The following is an 18,075-nucleotide window of genomic DNA, read 5'->3' as shown; positions in this document are numbered from 1 at the left end:
AAATGTTGGCAAACGGGACTAGATTTATTTAGGATATCTGGTCAGCCTGGATAAGTTGGACTGAAGGGTCGGTTTCTGTGCTGTACAACTATTATTCTATAACTGGTAATGACTGGGAAGTCATTTGCTTACAGCCTGCAGCATTGACATTTAACATATGGATGGTTGTGGGAGTAATGGCAGGCAGCAATAGTTTGAGTGGTATCGATCGAGAAACAGAAGTTACTGGAAGGAAAAATGGTCCCCCATTCTAGCCACTGACTCGTGACCTGAACAAGGTTTTGCCAATGAGAATATAAAAACCATGATCCAACCCACTGATGCAACAATATCAATGAGTAAGCAAAGATGCTGAGACCTTAAATAACTGACAAACCTTATCTGGCTCTAAGTCCAGGACCAGAAAATGGGCTCTTTTTATTAATAGATTATAAAATTTTATGATAATCTACACTACGAGCTTGTGCACTTGGTTCAAACGTGTCTAAGATTGATTTGTCAGAGTGGTGTTCATAGAACATGGAACGTTACAGCGCAGTACAGACCCTTCGGCTCTCAATGTTGTGCCGACCTGTGAAATTAATCTGTTGCCTATCTAACCTACACCGTTCCATTATTACCATATGTAGGTCCAATGCCCATTTGAATGCCCTTAACATTGGCAAGTATACTACTGTTGCAGGCAGGCTGTTCCACGCCCCTATTACTGAGTAAAGAAACTACCCCTGATATTTGTCTTAAATCTATGTCCCCTTGTGTTAGCCTTCACCATCTGCGAAAAAAGGCTCTCACTGTCCACCCTATCTAACACTCTGATTACCTTGTACGTCTCAATTAAGTCACCTCTCAACCTTCTTCTCTCCAATGAAAACAGCCTCAGTTCCCTCAGCCTTTTCTCATAAGACCTTCCTTCCATACCAGGCAACATCATAGTAAATCTCCTCTGAGCCCTTTCCAAAGCTTCCACATCCTTCCTAAAATGTGGTGACCAGAACTCTACACGACACTCCAGGTACAGCCTTACCAGTGTCTTGTATAGATGAAGCATGACCTCGTGGTTCCGAAACTCAATCCCCCTATGAAAAAAAAGCTAGTACATCATATGCCTTCTTAACAACCCTATCAACCTGGGTGGCAACTTTCAGGGATTTATGCATCTGGACACAGAGCTCTCTGTTCATCTGCACTGCCAAGAAGGCTACCATTTAGCCCAGTACTCTGCATTCCTGTTACTTCTTCCGAAGTGAACTACCTTACACTTTGCCACATTAAACTCCATTTGCCATATCTCAGCCCAGCTCTGCATCTTATCTATGTCCATCTGTAACCCACAACATCCTTTGGCATTATCCAAAACTCTGCCTACCTTAGTGTCATCCACAAATTTACTAATCTATCCTTCCATGTCCACATTCAGTTCAAGCCCGAGGTATTGGATACAAGTGTAATAAGTGATGGCACAAGCAGCTAAATTAACTGGTGGAGAATGGGTGCACCCCTAAGAGACTTTCAGGTCAATGATGTTACTACAACATAAGGACCTCAGTACTAAATTTGATTGACTTGGCAATAATGGATCAAAAATTGAGAAATTAAAATCTGAAACTTAAGAAAATTTTGTATAAAGGAAAAGGGATCTATAACAGCCATCTCAGTACAGACCAATTAAGAACTTGACCACTGTACTAGAGACAGTCCTGCTTCAATGGACCGATAATGATTGGTTTATCTGCAGAAAAATCTCTCAAACCATAGTCAGGAATGATTTCTGCAGCACCTATGGATTGTGGACGCTTGAGTAGACAAACAAAAGCTAAAGGTGAATTCATCAGGATGAAGTTCTGTTGTGGATAACGAATATGTATTGTTTAACCCATTGTAGAATTTTGGAGCATGGCCTGACCAATTACCAGCTCGGGGTTTAACGTATAAATATTGAGGCTGAATGTGTTATAAGTATTATGTTAATAAGTATTGTTTTGCAATCCCACTTACACACCCCCCCCATCCCCCCCCCCCCCCACACACACACACACACACACACACACACACAATCAAGACATTATATTTTAAAAAGGCTAACCAGGGGATATTGTGTTCGGTTTAATATGCAACTGTATATAGTAGACATACAAGGTAATATTGTAATCATCACTTTGGATTGATATGGTACAGAAGCTTCTTTGGTGGTGTGACCAAATCTGAAATGAGGCAGAAGCAGCAAGGCCGAAAATGTGTTGCTGGAAAAGCGCAGCAGGTCAGGCAACAAACAAGGAGCAGGAGAATCGACGTTTTGGGCATAAGCCCTTCTTCAGGAATCATTCCTGAAGAAGGGTTCATGCCCAAAACATCGATTCTCCTGCTCCTTGGATGCTGCCTGACCTGCTGCGTTTTTCCAGCAACACATTTTCAGCTCTGATCTCCAGCATCTGCAGTCCTCACTTTCTCCTAGAAGCAGCAAGGTGCACGTTGAATGCAATAGCCAAATGTACAATAGAAGCTATATCTGGGTTCAGGAGATATTCCCATTACGACATCACAAACAAATGTCAATATGCGAACAATTAATCTTGTCATACATTCAACCAAGTAGGTGCTTCTGCACCTACAGGTGTCATCTAGGGTGGGGGAAGGTAGAACTGGTGGAAATTTGCAAAAGAGAAACAGTGAATGTACAGGTGAAGGAAGTCATCAAGGGAAACCTGACAATATCTCAACCAGTTCTCCAATATAATCTCACTGTTAATTGAATCCGTCAAAAGGTATTTGGGACAAGGCACGGTGATCTATTGAATTATACACTCCAACAAGAAGCCAGGGCTTCGGCTGATGATGGTGAGATTAGAGTGTTGCTGGAAAAGCACAGCTGGTCAGGCAGCATCCGAGGAGCAGGAGAATCGATGTTTCGGGCAGGAGCCCTTCATCAGGAATTATGTCAGACAAATAGGCTGCACTTGGTGAGAGAACCTGTGGAACTTGGGATTGCATATATAGATATGCCCATGGATTAGAATCATCTCTAATGTTTTGAACATCATTCAGTTAGTATTAGTTCTATACTTACGTGGTTCATTGCACCAGAAGGACACACGAGATGACAAGGTGCATGGATTCAGAGAATTCAGGCCCAAAACACATCACGTAAAAGATTATACAAAAAGTATAATCAAGTAACTTTTCAACTATAAGCTCGATACCTGGCACATTGATGGGCACCAGATTGCATGGTAAAAGACATAACCACTAAGTTGAAGGGGTTGAATCAGTTTTAGTTATTTAGGCATAACACTTTCTGTCAGAAAGATTTTCAGTAACAACAAATGGGGCAGAGCTGAAGAACTGCACATGTCCAGACACAAGATAAAGGATGGGGCACACAGAGTCATAGAGATGTACAGCACAGAAACAGATCCTTCGGTCCAGCTCATCCATGTCAACCAGATATCCCAACACACTCTAGTCTGACCTGCCAGCACCTGGCCCATATCCCTCCAAACCCTTCCTATTCATATACGCATCCAGATGCCTTCTAAAATGTTGTAATTGTACTGGCCTTCACCACTTCCTCTGGCAGCTCATTCCATACATGTACTACCCTCTGCATGGAATGGTTACCCCTTAGGTCTCTTTTATATCTTTCCCCTCTCACCCTAAACGTATGCTCTCTAGTTCTGGACTCCCTCACCCCAGGGAAGAAACTTTGTCTATTTATCCTATCGATGCCCCTCATAATTTGATAAACCTCTGTAAGGTTACCCCTCAGCCTCCGACGCTGCAGCCCCATCCTATTCAACCTGTCCCAATAGCTCAAATCATCCAAACCTGGCAACATCCTTGTAAGTCATTTCTGAACCCTTTCAAGTTTCACAACATCCTTCCGATATTCCAAAAGTGGCCTAACCAATGTCCTGTACAGCCGCAACATGACTTCCCAACTCCTGTACTCAATACTCTGACCAATAAAGGGAAATCAATAAAGAAAAAGATGACCTTGGATTCAATACAAACAATGCCTGTTACATGTAACATTGGAATATCACTTTCAAATAAACCTGTTGAACTGTAACCCGGTGTTGTGATTTTTAACTTTGTCCACAAAAGTTCAACACTGGCACCTACTCATCACTGGAATATCTGGTAAACCTAGTGTGATTTGATTAAATTATTCGTCTAATGTAGGAAATATTGCAGCTAACACTTGCAGCAAATGTAAAAAACCAGATAATCTAGTTTTAAATGCTGACCACGACACCAGAGACAGCTCCTTTCTCTTCAAAATAGTGCCATTAGATCCTTAATATCTACCCAGGCCAGCTGTTGGCCCTTGGTCCTTCATCTCTCATCCAAAAGACTGTACTATTGACAGTGCAGCATTCCCTCCATTATTTTTGCATTGGAGTGTTTTATTTTTGCACTTGAGGCCTGGAGTGGGACTTGAATTTTGAACTTATAGTGAAGAAAAGTATCCTGCAAATTCCTCTCCCCAAAAGATAAGACTTAGACTACATCTACTTGCATTTTAAAAATGTTCTGCATTCAAAAAATAAGTCAGACCACACTAAGGGCCTGGTATTTTTCAATCTTTTATCCATTCTTTACAAACTAATTCCAATTTTACAAGCTTATACATTTATACTCTGGTGAGCAGAGCAGAATAGTATGCCAGATTTCTTTATCATATTCATTCCCTTCTGCAATCAACCAGAATATACAATTCAATAGGGCAAGCTACCCTCCATACCCACTATTCAGCATTGAAAGGCTAATTTTCCCTCATTTAATACGTAACACATTGAACAGATTTTCAGTGAACAAAACATCCAACATTCATACATTTAAAGTAGTTACTTTAGTAGAAACAAATTTCAAACAAATGTGTTCTATATCTGGATGTTTTCTCACCAAGTCACACTTGATAAAAGAGCAGCAACGTCCAGACATTTATTTCCCCCGAGGCACCACAATAAATAGTTAAGTCCATGAAGGCAAGAGAGCCACTGATTGCATTTAATGGTTGTAACAACTGCTCAACAGTTACAAAGTACTGTTTTTATTCTGTGGAGTTACCAATCAACTTGTGCTGATACAAATAAAGGTTTTCAGTCCCATTTCGATGCATCCAACATCATGGATTGGGATATGGCACTTTGGTGAAGGTGCTTTATTGGGACAATTTATGGTCCTCCATAATCTGTATCTGCAATGAAATTTAATTTTGCACATTTATTTCTTCATTCTGAAACTGAATCTTCCTGCTCTTCTGTATAATTTGTTGTTTGGTAGTACAGAACTTGAGTACCTTTGCAAAAAGACATTTGTCATAGCTTTATGTTCTGCACTCATCAGGACAACTTGTAATAATACCAATTGAAGGGAGATAAACAAGAAAAGTATCCTGCAAATTCCTCTCCCCAAAAGATAAGACTTAGACTACATCTACTTGCATTTTAAGCAAAGGACAGTGTCAATTGATTGACAAGTGGCTGGTAGAGATGTCAAAACAGAAAATGCAGAAATGAATGATGATTGGCAGTGAGATGGGAGGCCCTGACATCACCACGCAATCACAGAAAATTTAGTTAAATAAATCAAAATGTAGCCATTCACTCTTGTTGGAAATTAACAATTTCAATCAATGTCAAATAAAAGGAAAATCTAGCTTCAAAAAGGTTCTTAAAACTAAAATTTTCGACAAATAAATAATGAAGGTTTCCAAAGCATCTATTAGTCATGAAATGTTATTTCTTTTTTAGTTTGGTGGTTAGAGGAGTAAACAAAATAGTTGCTTGAATTGTATAAATTCTAGCTTCTTCAATTTGTTCACAGGATATGGGTGTCACTAGCTAGGCCAACATTTATTGCCCATCCTTAAAAACCCCAGAGGGCAGTTAAGAGTCAACCACATTGCTCATACAATATATTAAGGGCAGAAAATACAAAATCCATGAATGAAAAAGTTTGATGCATATTTTAAAATCATCAGTGAAGCATTAACATGCATCTGTACCACACAACCTAAGGGAAATTTACTTATATGATTCTCAAACAGGTTGATTTCAGGTGCATTACTAATACTAATTCCAATCTGCCCTTCCCCAGCTGACCAGAGATGACAGTTGTGAAGGTGTTGAATGTGAATAGCTACTAATTTATTAGAAGGATAAATAATATCCATGCTGTTCTGTCTTGACTCTTGGAATACTTGCTTTAATCAAAATTTTACTCATTTGCTCTGCACCTAGTTTGAGAAATAGCCTGCAGTAAATGGGTTCAGAGGACAATGGGGCTCAAGTAACAAAAAGGGTTTTAAAATATCTTTCTTCTAAAATGTACCATTTGCTTTTCGGATCCTTTTTTGAGTTACATCACCATTTTCTTCTTGTTTCCGCTTTACACAATCTGAACAAGATGTTCCTGCAACAAATGAAGATACATACATTAAAGAACCATTCCTCAACTTTGCCAGGAAAAAATCAACACAAACAAGTTCTAGGTCATTGATGACGCTGTTGGAATTTAAAAGTGCATGTATAAGGCTAAGTTTCTCTTCCCTCTCCCCATATAGTCCAACGTATTACAAATCTTAATGACTGAAGTCAAAGGGAAAGAGACTCAAAGATCAGTGACTGAAGTTAAAGGAAAATGACTAAGCTCATCAGTGACAATTTATTTCCTTCTCTCTTACCTCTCCCAAAATAAATATTTTAATGCCCAATTCAGGTTCTTTGTCGTACAGCAGCAAGTTTTCTTGCATGGTTTTTTTGCCTACAATGTTTATCAGCATCCAGGCTGCGCAAATCTTGTTCCAAATAACCATAGACAAGGCAGAAAAACACATTTTGGGAGCGGCAATAGTACCACAACGAGTGCAGTAAGTTTTCCCATCTTGGTCAGTTTTCTAACAATGCTTCGGATTGTCTGATCAAATGTTCTCTAAACACTAATGCCATTTCTAGTTGTTAATTTTTTTATCAGCAAAAAAAAAATGCTTCAGAGCTGCCTTCTGTATTTCAAAACCTATGTAACCAATAAGAGGACACTGTCAAAAATTACTGCTAAAGAACTACCTCAACCACATACAACGTGTACAACCTAATAAGTATAAAATAGGTTTGCATGAGGGAACCAAACAATAGTAATTATCTCTCCAAACGTGCTACTGCCACTGGCTTCAAATTTACTTATCTAGCTTTTTCAAGACTTTAAACAAAGAAATGTTTTGACTTTGTCTCACACAAATTTTTCCGTGAATAAAAATAATTAACTAGGTTATAGAGAAAATTAGTAATTTCAGACTGTAGTTTGAATTTTGATTCCCCATTTACTTTCAGCAATCTCAACACTTGTGTTCCCAACTTTCAATCCATACTGCATACAACTTAACATCTGTCTTTAAATCAGTATTGCTATAGAGGGGAATCCGGTAAACATTTTCCCTTGTTAGAACAAACTGCAAATATAGTTATACATAGATCATGAAGACCAGGAGGCACAGTCACAGAAGTTAGCCACTCAGCCCATTGGATCTGCTCTGCCATTCAGTGAGATCATGGCTAATCTGATAATCCTCAACTACACTTTCCTGCTTTTTCCATTGCCCTCAAATGCTTTAATGTTTGAAAATCTGTGTCTGTCGGCCTTGAATATACTTAATGACCCAGTCTCAATATTCCTCTGTGGTAGGAGAAAGTGAGGACTGCAGATGCTGGAGATCAGAGCTGAAAATGTGTTGCTGGAAAAGCGCAGTAGGTCAGGCAGCATCCAAGGAGCAGGAGAATCGACGTTTCGGGCATGAGCCCTTCTTCAGGAATGAGGAAAGTTATGAAGAAGGGCTGAAGAAGGGCTCATGCCCGAAACATCGATTCTCCTGCTCCTTTTTTTTTAGATTAGATTACTTACAGTGTGGAAACAGGCCCTTCGGCCCAACAAGTCCACACCGACCCGCCGAAGCGCAACCCACCCATACCCCTACATTTACCCCTTACCTAACACTACGGGCAATTTAGCATGGCCAATTCACCTGACCTGCACATCTTTGGACTGTGGGAGGAAACCGGAGCACCCGGAGGAAACCCACACAGACACAGGGAGAACGTGCAAACAGTTCAGTCAGTCAGTCGCCTGAGGCGGGAAATGAACCCGGGTCTCTGGCGCTGTGAGGCAGTAGTGCTAACCACTGTGCCACCGTGCCGCCCATGAATGCTGCTTGGATGCTCCTTGGATGCTGCTAACCTGCTGCGCTTTTCCAGCAACACATTTTCAGCTCGATTCCTCTGTGGTAATCAATTCCACACATTTACAACCTTCAGAAGAAATTCTTCTTCATCTGTCTTAAATGCATGACCCCTCATTGAGATTATGCCCACCACTCCTAGACTCTCCCACAATGGAAAATGTCTTTTCCACACCTAACCTGTCAAGTCCTTTAGGAATATTGTATGGTTCGATTCTCATTCTTCTAGCTCCAGTGTCTATAGGCCCAATCTACTCAATCTGCCAGCCTACAACTAGGCATCATGATATCTCCCCAAATCTGCTATTTATCAAGACCTCAATACCACCTTTCTTCTACGTTCAATCATTCAAATTATCATAAATTAATATTCTTACTATGATTAAAATCTATTGACAGGAGATATTGCAAATAACAATTACAACAAAAGACTTTAAATCTTCTTTGCATACACTAATTAACGAGAATTAGTACAAGTTATATTCTTCCTGGAGTAACATTTTTTCCCTTTATATCTTTACATCAAGTTCCACATTTCTCTGAGAAGACTTGTCCTACCACAATTCTATTTTAATTGCATAGTTGACCTGTACATGTAATGTGATTCAATCACACAGGAATTTAAGATATCTGATTATCTCAGTACATAAACAATGCAGTTAGTTTCAGAATCCAAGGGTTGCAAGGAAATGTGAACTAATACAACTGCATTTTATCTTACCTAGTATTGGACTTGTACTATCTGCAGAAGAACCATCTGGAAAAAAAAGTAGTGTCAATGAACAAATAAACCAGTTGTTATTCAGGCATATGAAACAATCTTATTTAATATTCAAGGAACCACAGGACAGATTACATATTATTAGAATTGTTTTAATTATGGAGATAGTGCATCAGATTATTCACTTAGAACTGATTTACACAAGTTGGAAGACATGATTGTCAGTTTTGCTTCTTGAACAATCGGTATTCTTCGTGTCACAAATGTCTATTTGGTCAGCCCTCGTGACATCACAAGACAAGAATAAACTGTACAATTTGTTTTTACGAACTTTCATTAAAAAATTTCGGGAAGGCCAAACAAGTTTCAATTTTGAAGTTGAACTTATTTTTAAAAATATTAATACTTATATTGTTAGATAAATTACATGCTTATCACAAGTAAATAAGCTAATATTCCAACCTTAATAGTTTTTAAGTAAATAGTGGAAACCTACAATTCAAGGAGATAATGCATGGAAATACACAGGTTAATGGAGAGACTAGGTAGCTCAATGCTAAGATGAGTCCTTCTTCAAATTTGGAAACAACTCTTGTTGAATGCTAAATATATTGATACATTTTCTCCAATTATAATGATAAAGTTTTTTATTTAAAACAGTGCATTACCATTATTTTAGTTCATGTTAAACTAGAAGCAAAACTATAAATTTGATCAGATGCCAAGAGCAAAGCATTTGTCTCATGCATGATGTACACTTTACTGAATCTCAGGTAACAACATAAAATGTAATACGAGAAGGTTGTATAATTCTAGTATTTTTAGCATTATATTAATGCCTACACGCTGAATACCTAACAATCTATTAAGAGGTATGGTTGAAGTGGTTCTATTATCCAATGTTCTAAATTAATGGCCAGAAATATAGGTTCAAATCTCAATACAGCTGGAGAATTTAAGTTAATTAAATCAAACTGGAGTGAAAGGTAATATTAGTAATGGTGAGCATGAAACTATCAGTTTGTTATAAAAACCCAGGTAATTCACCCTTGTCCTTTAGGGAAGAAAATCAAACCTTACCTGGTTTGACTCAAGTGGCTCCAGACCACAGCATGGTGGCAGACTCTGAAATGGCCAAGCATGCCACTTAGTTGTATTCAAAAAGGAAAAGCAGCTCTCCTATCTTTTCAAGGGAAATCAGCTTTAGTTTTACCTGCAATACACTCATCCAGCAAACTAAAGAAAAGTGGCTTTAGCACAATAGCTTTTATGTTGCAAACCGTTCATTTAAAGTGCCAAATTATATAATATCCAACTATTGTGTTAACCAAATTTAAAACAAGATAACTGCTAGATGAGAGTCACATAGTATGGAAACAGACTCTTTCGCCCAAGTCCTTGCCAACCATAATCCCAAACTAAACTTAGTCCCACCTGCTTGTATTTGGATCACATCCCTGTAAACATTTCTTATTCACGTTCTTATCTAAATGTTTAGCATGTAGGTTTGCTCACTGAGCTGTAGGTTTGATATCCAGACGTTTCATTACCTGGCTAGGTAACATCATCAGTGGCGACCTCCAAGTGAAGCTTGGAGCAACAGCTCAGCGAGCAAACCTACACCCTAAACCTCAACCTGAGCTACAAACCTTCACAAACCTTGCAATTATCTAAATGTCTTTGTAACTGTACCCACATCCACCAATTCCTCACGAAGTTCATTCCACCCCACTCCACACAACTCAACAAAATAATGATTGCCATTTATTTGCTGGTTCATTTCTCAGGGCACTGCCTTGAACACAATCAACCTTCCTGGTTTAAGATTTAAACAAAACCTGACCATTTACTGTCAATCATTCACTAGCCAATTTCCCCATGGCCAATCATCTACCAATCAGAGTCGACTTTACACACAATCACTTCTTCCTCATAGAGAGTGTTAATGTTTTTCTTCCTGTTAATATCAAAAATAGGAGTAGGCCATTTGGCCCTTCAGGCCTGCTGTGCCAATCAGTATGATCATGGCTGATCATCCTACTTGGTACCCTGTACTTGCTTTCTTACCATATTTTCTGATCCAGAAGTAATTCCTTTTTTGAAAATGTTCAATGTTTTAGCCTCAACTGCTTTATGTGGCAGAGAATTCAACAGGCTCATCATCTCTTGGTAAAGAAATTTCTGCTCATCTCAGTCCTAAACGACTTACACCCGGTTCTTGGTTTGCTTGCCGAGCTGGTGGGTTGCCATGCAGACATTTTGTTATCATGCTAGGTAACATCAACAGTGTGAATTCCATGACCTTCATGGAACGATCTGTCCTCAGCAAAGGTCTCATCTTTATCCCACTACACTCCCAGGTCAACGAATTCTATAAACATTGCAACATTGAACTTTTCTTTCACCACCTCTGCGTTTACTTTTTCCATCAGGACTCCTTCTCCCACCTCCAGCATACACCATTCACTTGGACAACATGTCCTGGTCTGTTACACACCCTCAACCTCTTCATCTAACTTCTGCCGTGACAATGAACGCCTCAACCTGTCCATCCCCTCACCCACTCCCCCCGCCCAATTCCTCCCCTCCCCCAAAATGCTATTCCTTACTCCCATTTCGTCCACCTCAGCTATATCTGCTCCCAGGAGGAGCAATTCCACTCCAAGACATCCCAGATTGCCTCCTATGTCAAGGACTGCAATTTCTCCTCCTATGTGATCAACAATGCCCTCCAGCGCACGTTCTCCACTTCCTGCACCTCTGCCCTTCCAAACAAAACAAGAACCCCCCCCACCCCCTCTCCAGTTCTCACCTTGCACCCCACTAATCTCCGGATATAGCATATTAACGCCTTTTCGCAGAATGTTTCAGGGAACATCTCTGGGATACATACATCAAACAACCCCACCATCCTGTGGCTGATCACTTCAACTCCCCCTCCCACTCCACCAAGGATGTGCAAGTGCAGGGCCGCCTCTATAGCCAAATCCAAGCCACTCAACGACTGCAGTGAGAATGCCTCATCTTCCACCTTGGGACTCAGCATCAACATCAACTTCACCAGTTTCCTTATCTCCTCTCCTCCCACCCCATCCCAGGTCCAATCCTCCAACTTGGCATCGCTCTCTTGAACTGTCCTAACTGTCCATCTTCCTTCCCACCTATCCACTCCACACTCCTCTCCAATCTATCACTATCACGCCCCATATCTACGTAATGCCTTCCCAGCCACCTCCTTTCCCCCAACCCTCCTACTTATCGCTCACCACATCCCCCCCACCCCACCCCCCCAACATTCCTGATGAAGGGCTTATGCCTGAAACATTGACTCTCCTGCTCCTCGGATGCTGCCTGACCTGCTGTGCTTTTCCAGTGCCACATGTTTCAACTCTGATCACCAACATCTGCAGTCCTCGTTTTCTCTCATCCCAGGAGTCAGTCAGTCTGGCAAACTTTTGTTACACTCTCTCCACAGTCAGAACTTCCTTCCTCAAATAAACACACCAGAACTGTGGGCAGCACGGTGGCACAGTGGTTAGCACTGCTGCCTCACAGCGCCAGAGACCCAGGTTCAATTCCCGACTCAGGCGACTGACTGTGTGGAGTTTGCACGTTCTCCCAGTGTCTGCGTGGGTTTCCTCCGGGTGTTCCGGTTTCCTCCCACAGTCCAAAGATGTGCAGGTCAGGTGAATTGACCATGCTAAATTGCCCGTAGTATTAGGTAAGGGGTAAATGTAGGGGTATGGGTGGGTTGCGCTTCGGCGGGGCGGTGTGGACTTGTTGGGCCAAAGGGCCTGTTTCCACACTGTAAGAAATCTAATCTAATCTAATCTAAAACTACACATTACTCCAAAACGTGTGATCTCACCAAAGCCCTATACAATTGTAGCAAGACATCCCTGCACCTATACTCTAATTCTCTCACAATGAAGGCCAACATACCATTTGTCTTCTTGACCACCTGCTTGCTTACTTTCAGTGTTTTGGACCAGATCAAACCCTCATAATATAAGATGATAGCATAAACCTTAAATTTTCTGTTTTAAAAGCAAGTGCCAGGTATTGTGTTCCAGATGAAATTCCGTTGGTCAAAATACTAGTCTTTGAAGTAAAGCACACATTTTATTCATACACTATAGTTAAAATACAACAAAAGAAAGAATTGAAATAACTTAACTCTACTGAAAAACTTGACAGAATAATAGATTGTTTAACAATTAAGTAGTAACTATTCCGATATAGTAACATCCCATAAATGCACCCTTGGGAAAGGCAAACTCAATAAAGTAGATTGTCTGACATGTAAGCTGAAAATGTGTTGCTGGAAATGCACAGCAGGTCAGGCAGCATCCAAGGAGCAGGAGAATCGACGTTTCGGGCATGAGCCCTTCTTCAGGCTCATGCCCGAAACGTCGATTCTCCTACTCCTTGGATGCTGCCTGACCTGCTGCGCTTTTCCAGCAACACATTTTCAGCTCTGATCTCCAGCATCTGCAGTCCTCACTTTCTCCTGTCTTGAAATGTAATGATAGTCAGAGTTGTACAGCACATAAACAGACCAGTGATATCAGTGATAATCAACATGGTTTTGTGAAGGGGAGATCGTGCCTTACCAACTTAATAGAGTTCTTTGAAGAAGTGACCAAGTTGACAGATGAAGGAAGGGCTGTTGATGTCATATACATGGACTTTAGTAAGGCATTTAATAAGGTTCCCCTTGGGAGACTAATGGAGAAAGTGAAGTCAGATGGTGTGCAGGGTGTTCTAGCTAGGTGGATAGAGAACTGGTTGAGCAACAGGAGATAGAGTAGAAGTTGAAGGGAATTTCTCAAAATGGAGAAAGGTGACCAGTGGTGTTCCACAGGGGTCAGTGTTGGGGCCACTGTTGTTTGTGATATATATAAATGATCTGGAAGAGGGCACTGTTGGTATGATCAGCACATTTGCAGATGACATGAAGATTAGTGGAGTATCAGAAAGCACAAGGGACTGTCAAAGAATACAGGAGGATATAGATAGACTGGAGAGTTGGGCAGAAAGGTGGCAGATGGATTTCCATCCAGACAAATGTGAGGTGATGCATTTAGGCAAGACTAATTCTAGAGCAAATTATACAACGAATGGAAGAGTCTTTGGAAAAGTTGATGGGCAGAGAGATCTGGAAGTGCAGGTCTATTGTACCCTTAAGGTTGCCGCACAGGTGGATAGAGTGGTCAAGAAGGCATATAGTATGCTTGCCTTCATTGGACGGGGTATTGAGTATAAGAGCTGGCAAGTCATGCTAAAATTGTACAAGACATTGGTTCGGCAGCATTCAAAATACTGTGTATAGTTCTGGTCATCACATTACCAAAAGGATGTGGACGCTTTGGAGAGGGTGCACAGAAGGTTTACGAGGATGTTGCCTGGTATGGAAGGTGCTAGCTATGAAGAGAGGTTGAGTAGGTTAGGATTGTTTTCATTAGAAAAAAAAAAGGAAATTGAGGGGAGACCTGATTGAGGTTTACAGAATCATGAAGAGTATAGACAGGGTGGATAGAGACAAGCTTTTTCCCAGGGTGAAGGATTCAATAATGAGAGGTTACGGTTTCAAGGTGAGAGGTGGAAAGTTTAAGGGGCAAGTACTCCATACAGAGGGTAGTGGACATCTGGGTCGCGTTGCCAGCAGAGTTGGTAGAGGCAGGCACGGTAGATTCATTTAACATACATCTGGACAGATGCATGAGTAGGTGGGGAGCAGAGGGATACAGATGTTTAGGAATTCGGCGACAGTAGATATGGATCGGCTCAGGCTTGAAGGGCCAAAGGGCCTGATCCTGGGTTGTAAATTTTCTTTGTTCTTTGTTAGACCCTTCGGTTCAACTCGTCCATGCCGACCAGATATCCTAAATTAATCTAGTCCAATGTGCCAGCATTTGGCTTATATCCCTCTAAACCATTCCTATTCATATTTCCTTCCAGATTCTTTTTAAATGTTGTAATTGTACCAGCATCCACCACTTCCTCTGGCAGCTCATTCCATACACACATCACCCGCTGCATGAAAACATTACCCTTTAAGGTCCCTTTTACATCTTGCCTCTCTCACCCTAAACCTGTGCCCTCTAGTTTTGGACTTCCCAATACTGGGGAAAAGACCTTGTCTACTTAACCAATGCATGCCCCTCATGATTTTATAAACCTTTAGTAGCAGGAAGAGAATCCCCAGAGACGTAAAACAGCTTCCACATACAGCTTCTAGACCACAGCAAGAACTGTTATTGAAAAACAAACTAAAAATCCTGGTTCTAGGAGTTTAACCACACCCATACACCTACTCATGCTGTTTCTATTGTTATGACTTTAGAGAAAAACCCCAAGGCCTCACAAGCTTAGTAAAAGTTTACAGGTTTAGAAGCAGAAAGCTCAGTGCTTCTGTCTTAACCTTTCTTCACAAAAACAATTCGGGACCAAATACACATCTTTAAGTCATAATATCATCACATCAGTGGCAGTTATACAAGAACGCCCGAGTTTCATTGCACTTGCCCTTTCCTAACCTATCCCCATTAGACTATAAACTACCTTTGTTTTTGCTACCTCCCATTTATCCACATTATACTTCATCTGCTATCCATTTGCCAATTCAATCAACACGTTTAAATCATCCTGAGGCATTTCTGTATTTTCCTCACAGTTCAGTCTCCAACCATAGAGTCATAGAAATGTACAGCATGGAAACAGACCCTTTGGTCCAACCTGTCCATGCCGACCCGATACCCATCATAGAATCCCTACAGTGTGGAAGTAGGCCATTTGGCCCATACTGAGAGTCCATACTGACCCTCTGAAGAGCAGCTCACCTACACCCCCACCCCCCCTAGCCTATGCCTGTAACCCTACATATCCCATGACTAATCCACCTAGCCTGCACATCCCTGGACACCACAGGCAATATAGCATAGCCAATCCACTTTCCCCATCCCATTTAAATAAATTTATTAATTAGATGATCATAGATATAGGTGTAGAATTAGGCTATTCAGCCCACTGAGTCAGCTCTACCATTTGATCATAGCCAATGTGTTTCTCAACACCATTCTCCCGGCTTCTCTCCACAAGCCTTGATCCCCTTACTAATATATTATGAACAGCTGAGGTTGTAGCACTGATTCCTACAGTACCCCATTCACGGCATGCCACTCAGTAAAAGATTTGGTTTTCTGTGTGCCAACTAGTTCTCTATCCATGCCAGTACACAAACTCATCTCCTCCCCCTCCCCCCCCCATTCCAATATCTTGCGACCTTATCAAAAGCCTTCTGAAAGTCGCAGTGAATCACATTCACTGACTACAACTTGTCACTCTATTAGTTACATCCTTAAAACTTGTAGACCAGTAAAACAGGATTTCCTTTTCATGAGTCCATGCTGATTGTCCAATTCTGTACACTGCTCAGTGCTCTGTGGGCAGCACGGTGACTCAGTGGTTAGCAATACTGCCTCACAGCGCCAGGGACCCGGGTTCAATTCCTGCCTCCTGTCTGCGTGGTGTTTGCACATTCTCCCTAAGTCTGTGTGGGTTTCCTCCAGGTGCTCCGGTTTCCTCCCACAGTCCAAAGATGTGCAGGTTAGGTGAATTGGCCATGCTAAATTGTCCGTAGTGTTAGGTGCATTAAACAGATGTAAATGCAGGGGAATGGGTCTGGGTGGGTTGCTCTTCGTAGGGTCAGTGTGGACTTGTTGGGCCGAAAGGCCCGTTTCCACACTGTAGAGAATCTAATCTAATATCTGGTATTAAATCTTTTCTAATGGACTCTATCATTTTCTTCATTATCCATGTTAGGCTAACTGGTCTATCATTCATTGTTTTCCCTCATCTTGTTTAAATAGTATGGTTGTGTTTGTGCTTGAACCATACAAATTGTTCCAGAATCTGTAGAATCTTGAAAGTCAATTACCAATCCATCCACTATCTAAGGCTACTTCCTTTAGCACATTGGGATGTAGTTCATCAGGCCTTGCAAATTTATCAGCCTTTAATCCCATCAATTTTGCCAACACCTCCCTGTTAATACTGATTTCTTGCAATCCTCCCTCTCACCAGACACTACGTTCCCCAATAATACTGCAACATTGTTGGTGTCCTTTTCTATGAAGACATAACCAAATTACCATTTCTGCACTTTGTTCCCCATTACAACCTCCCTGTTTCTGACTGTAAGGGACATACTTTTGGCTTCACTAATCTTTTTCTTTTCACATACCTATAGAAGCTTTTACATTCAGTTTGTATGTTCCCAGCAAACTTACTCACATATTCTATTTACCCTCTCTTAAATTAACTCCTTTGTTAAAATCTAAACTGCTCCCAGTCCTCAAGTTTGCAGCTCTTTTGGCAAATTTGCATGCCACTCTCTTGAATCTAAGACGATCCCTAATTTCCCCTATTAGCCATGGTCGGGACACCTTTTCCATTTTATTGTTGTGTCAGATGGAATGAACAATTGCTGCAATTCCTCCATGTGGTCTTTAAACATTTGCCATTTCTTATTCACTATCATCCCTTTAAGTAACATTCTCCAGTTTATCCTAGCTGGTTAGCACCTAAGACATCATAGTTTCCTTTATTTAAATTGAGGACTAAGATTAAGGATCAACTGCATCACTTTCTATCTTAATGGAGAATTCTATCGTATTATGGTCAATCTTCCCCAAGTGGGAATTCCACAGCTTGACTGCCAATTATTCCTTTCTCATTACATGATACCTAGTCTAGGACGGCCTGCTCTCTAGTTGGTTCTTGAACATATTGATCCAGAAAGCCCATCTCATACACACTCCAGTAATTCCTCCTCTTTGTTATTATTAGTGGTTTGGTTTGGCCAACCTATATGCAAATTGAAGTCACCCATAATTACAGCCCGACCATTATTGTTTGCTTCTCTAAATTACTTTTTAAATGCCTTCACCAACTATACCACTATAGTTTGAGAGTTTATGTAAAACTTGCTCCTATTGTTTTCAGCCCTTTGGTATTCCTAAGCTCTACCCATACAGATTCCACTTTATCAGAGCCAATATCATTTCTTTAGTAATGTTACCCTACCTCCACTTCCACTTTGGACAAGCACAAAGAGAGA

At 40.9% G+C, this 18,075-nt stretch overlaps 1 protein-coding gene across 3 annotated transcripts in view; it reads right to left on the bottom strand.

The window, feature by feature from the left end:
* Nucleotides 1-4,993: 4,993 nt before the first annotated feature.
* The window catches only part of LOC122559577 (protein FAM118A-like), a 54,744-nt gene continuing 41,662 nt past the window's right edge, over nucleotides 4,994-18,075 (bottom strand). For all 3 annotated transcript variants that reach the window (XM_087997346.1, XM_087997345.1, XM_043709284.2), the window contains 3 exons: nucleotides 8,955-8,990; nucleotides 6,334-6,414; nucleotides 4,994-5,197 (listed from right to left, as the gene is read on the bottom strand). In XM_087997346.1, coding sequence (XP_087853472.1) covers nucleotides 5,175-5,197; nucleotides 6,334-6,414; nucleotides 8,955-8,990 — 140 coding nt within the window. In that variant the 3' untranslated portion in view covers nucleotides 4,994-5,174. The remainder of the gene's footprint in view (nucleotides 5,198-6,333; nucleotides 6,415-8,954; nucleotides 8,991-18,075) is intronic.

Source organism: Chiloscyllium plagiosum, unplaced genomic scaffold (assembly GCF_037043375.1).
Source record: "Chiloscyllium plagiosum isolate Xiang-an unplaced genomic scaffold, Cpla_swu_hap1 HiC_scaffold_19, whole genome shotgun sequence".
Classification (NCBI taxonomy): Eukaryota; Metazoa; Chordata; class Chondrichthyes; order Orectolobiformes; family Hemiscylliidae; genus Chiloscyllium; species Chiloscyllium plagiosum.
Note: the sequence above shows the minus strand (reverse complement) of the source record. Positions and strands in the feature narration are given on the sequence as shown.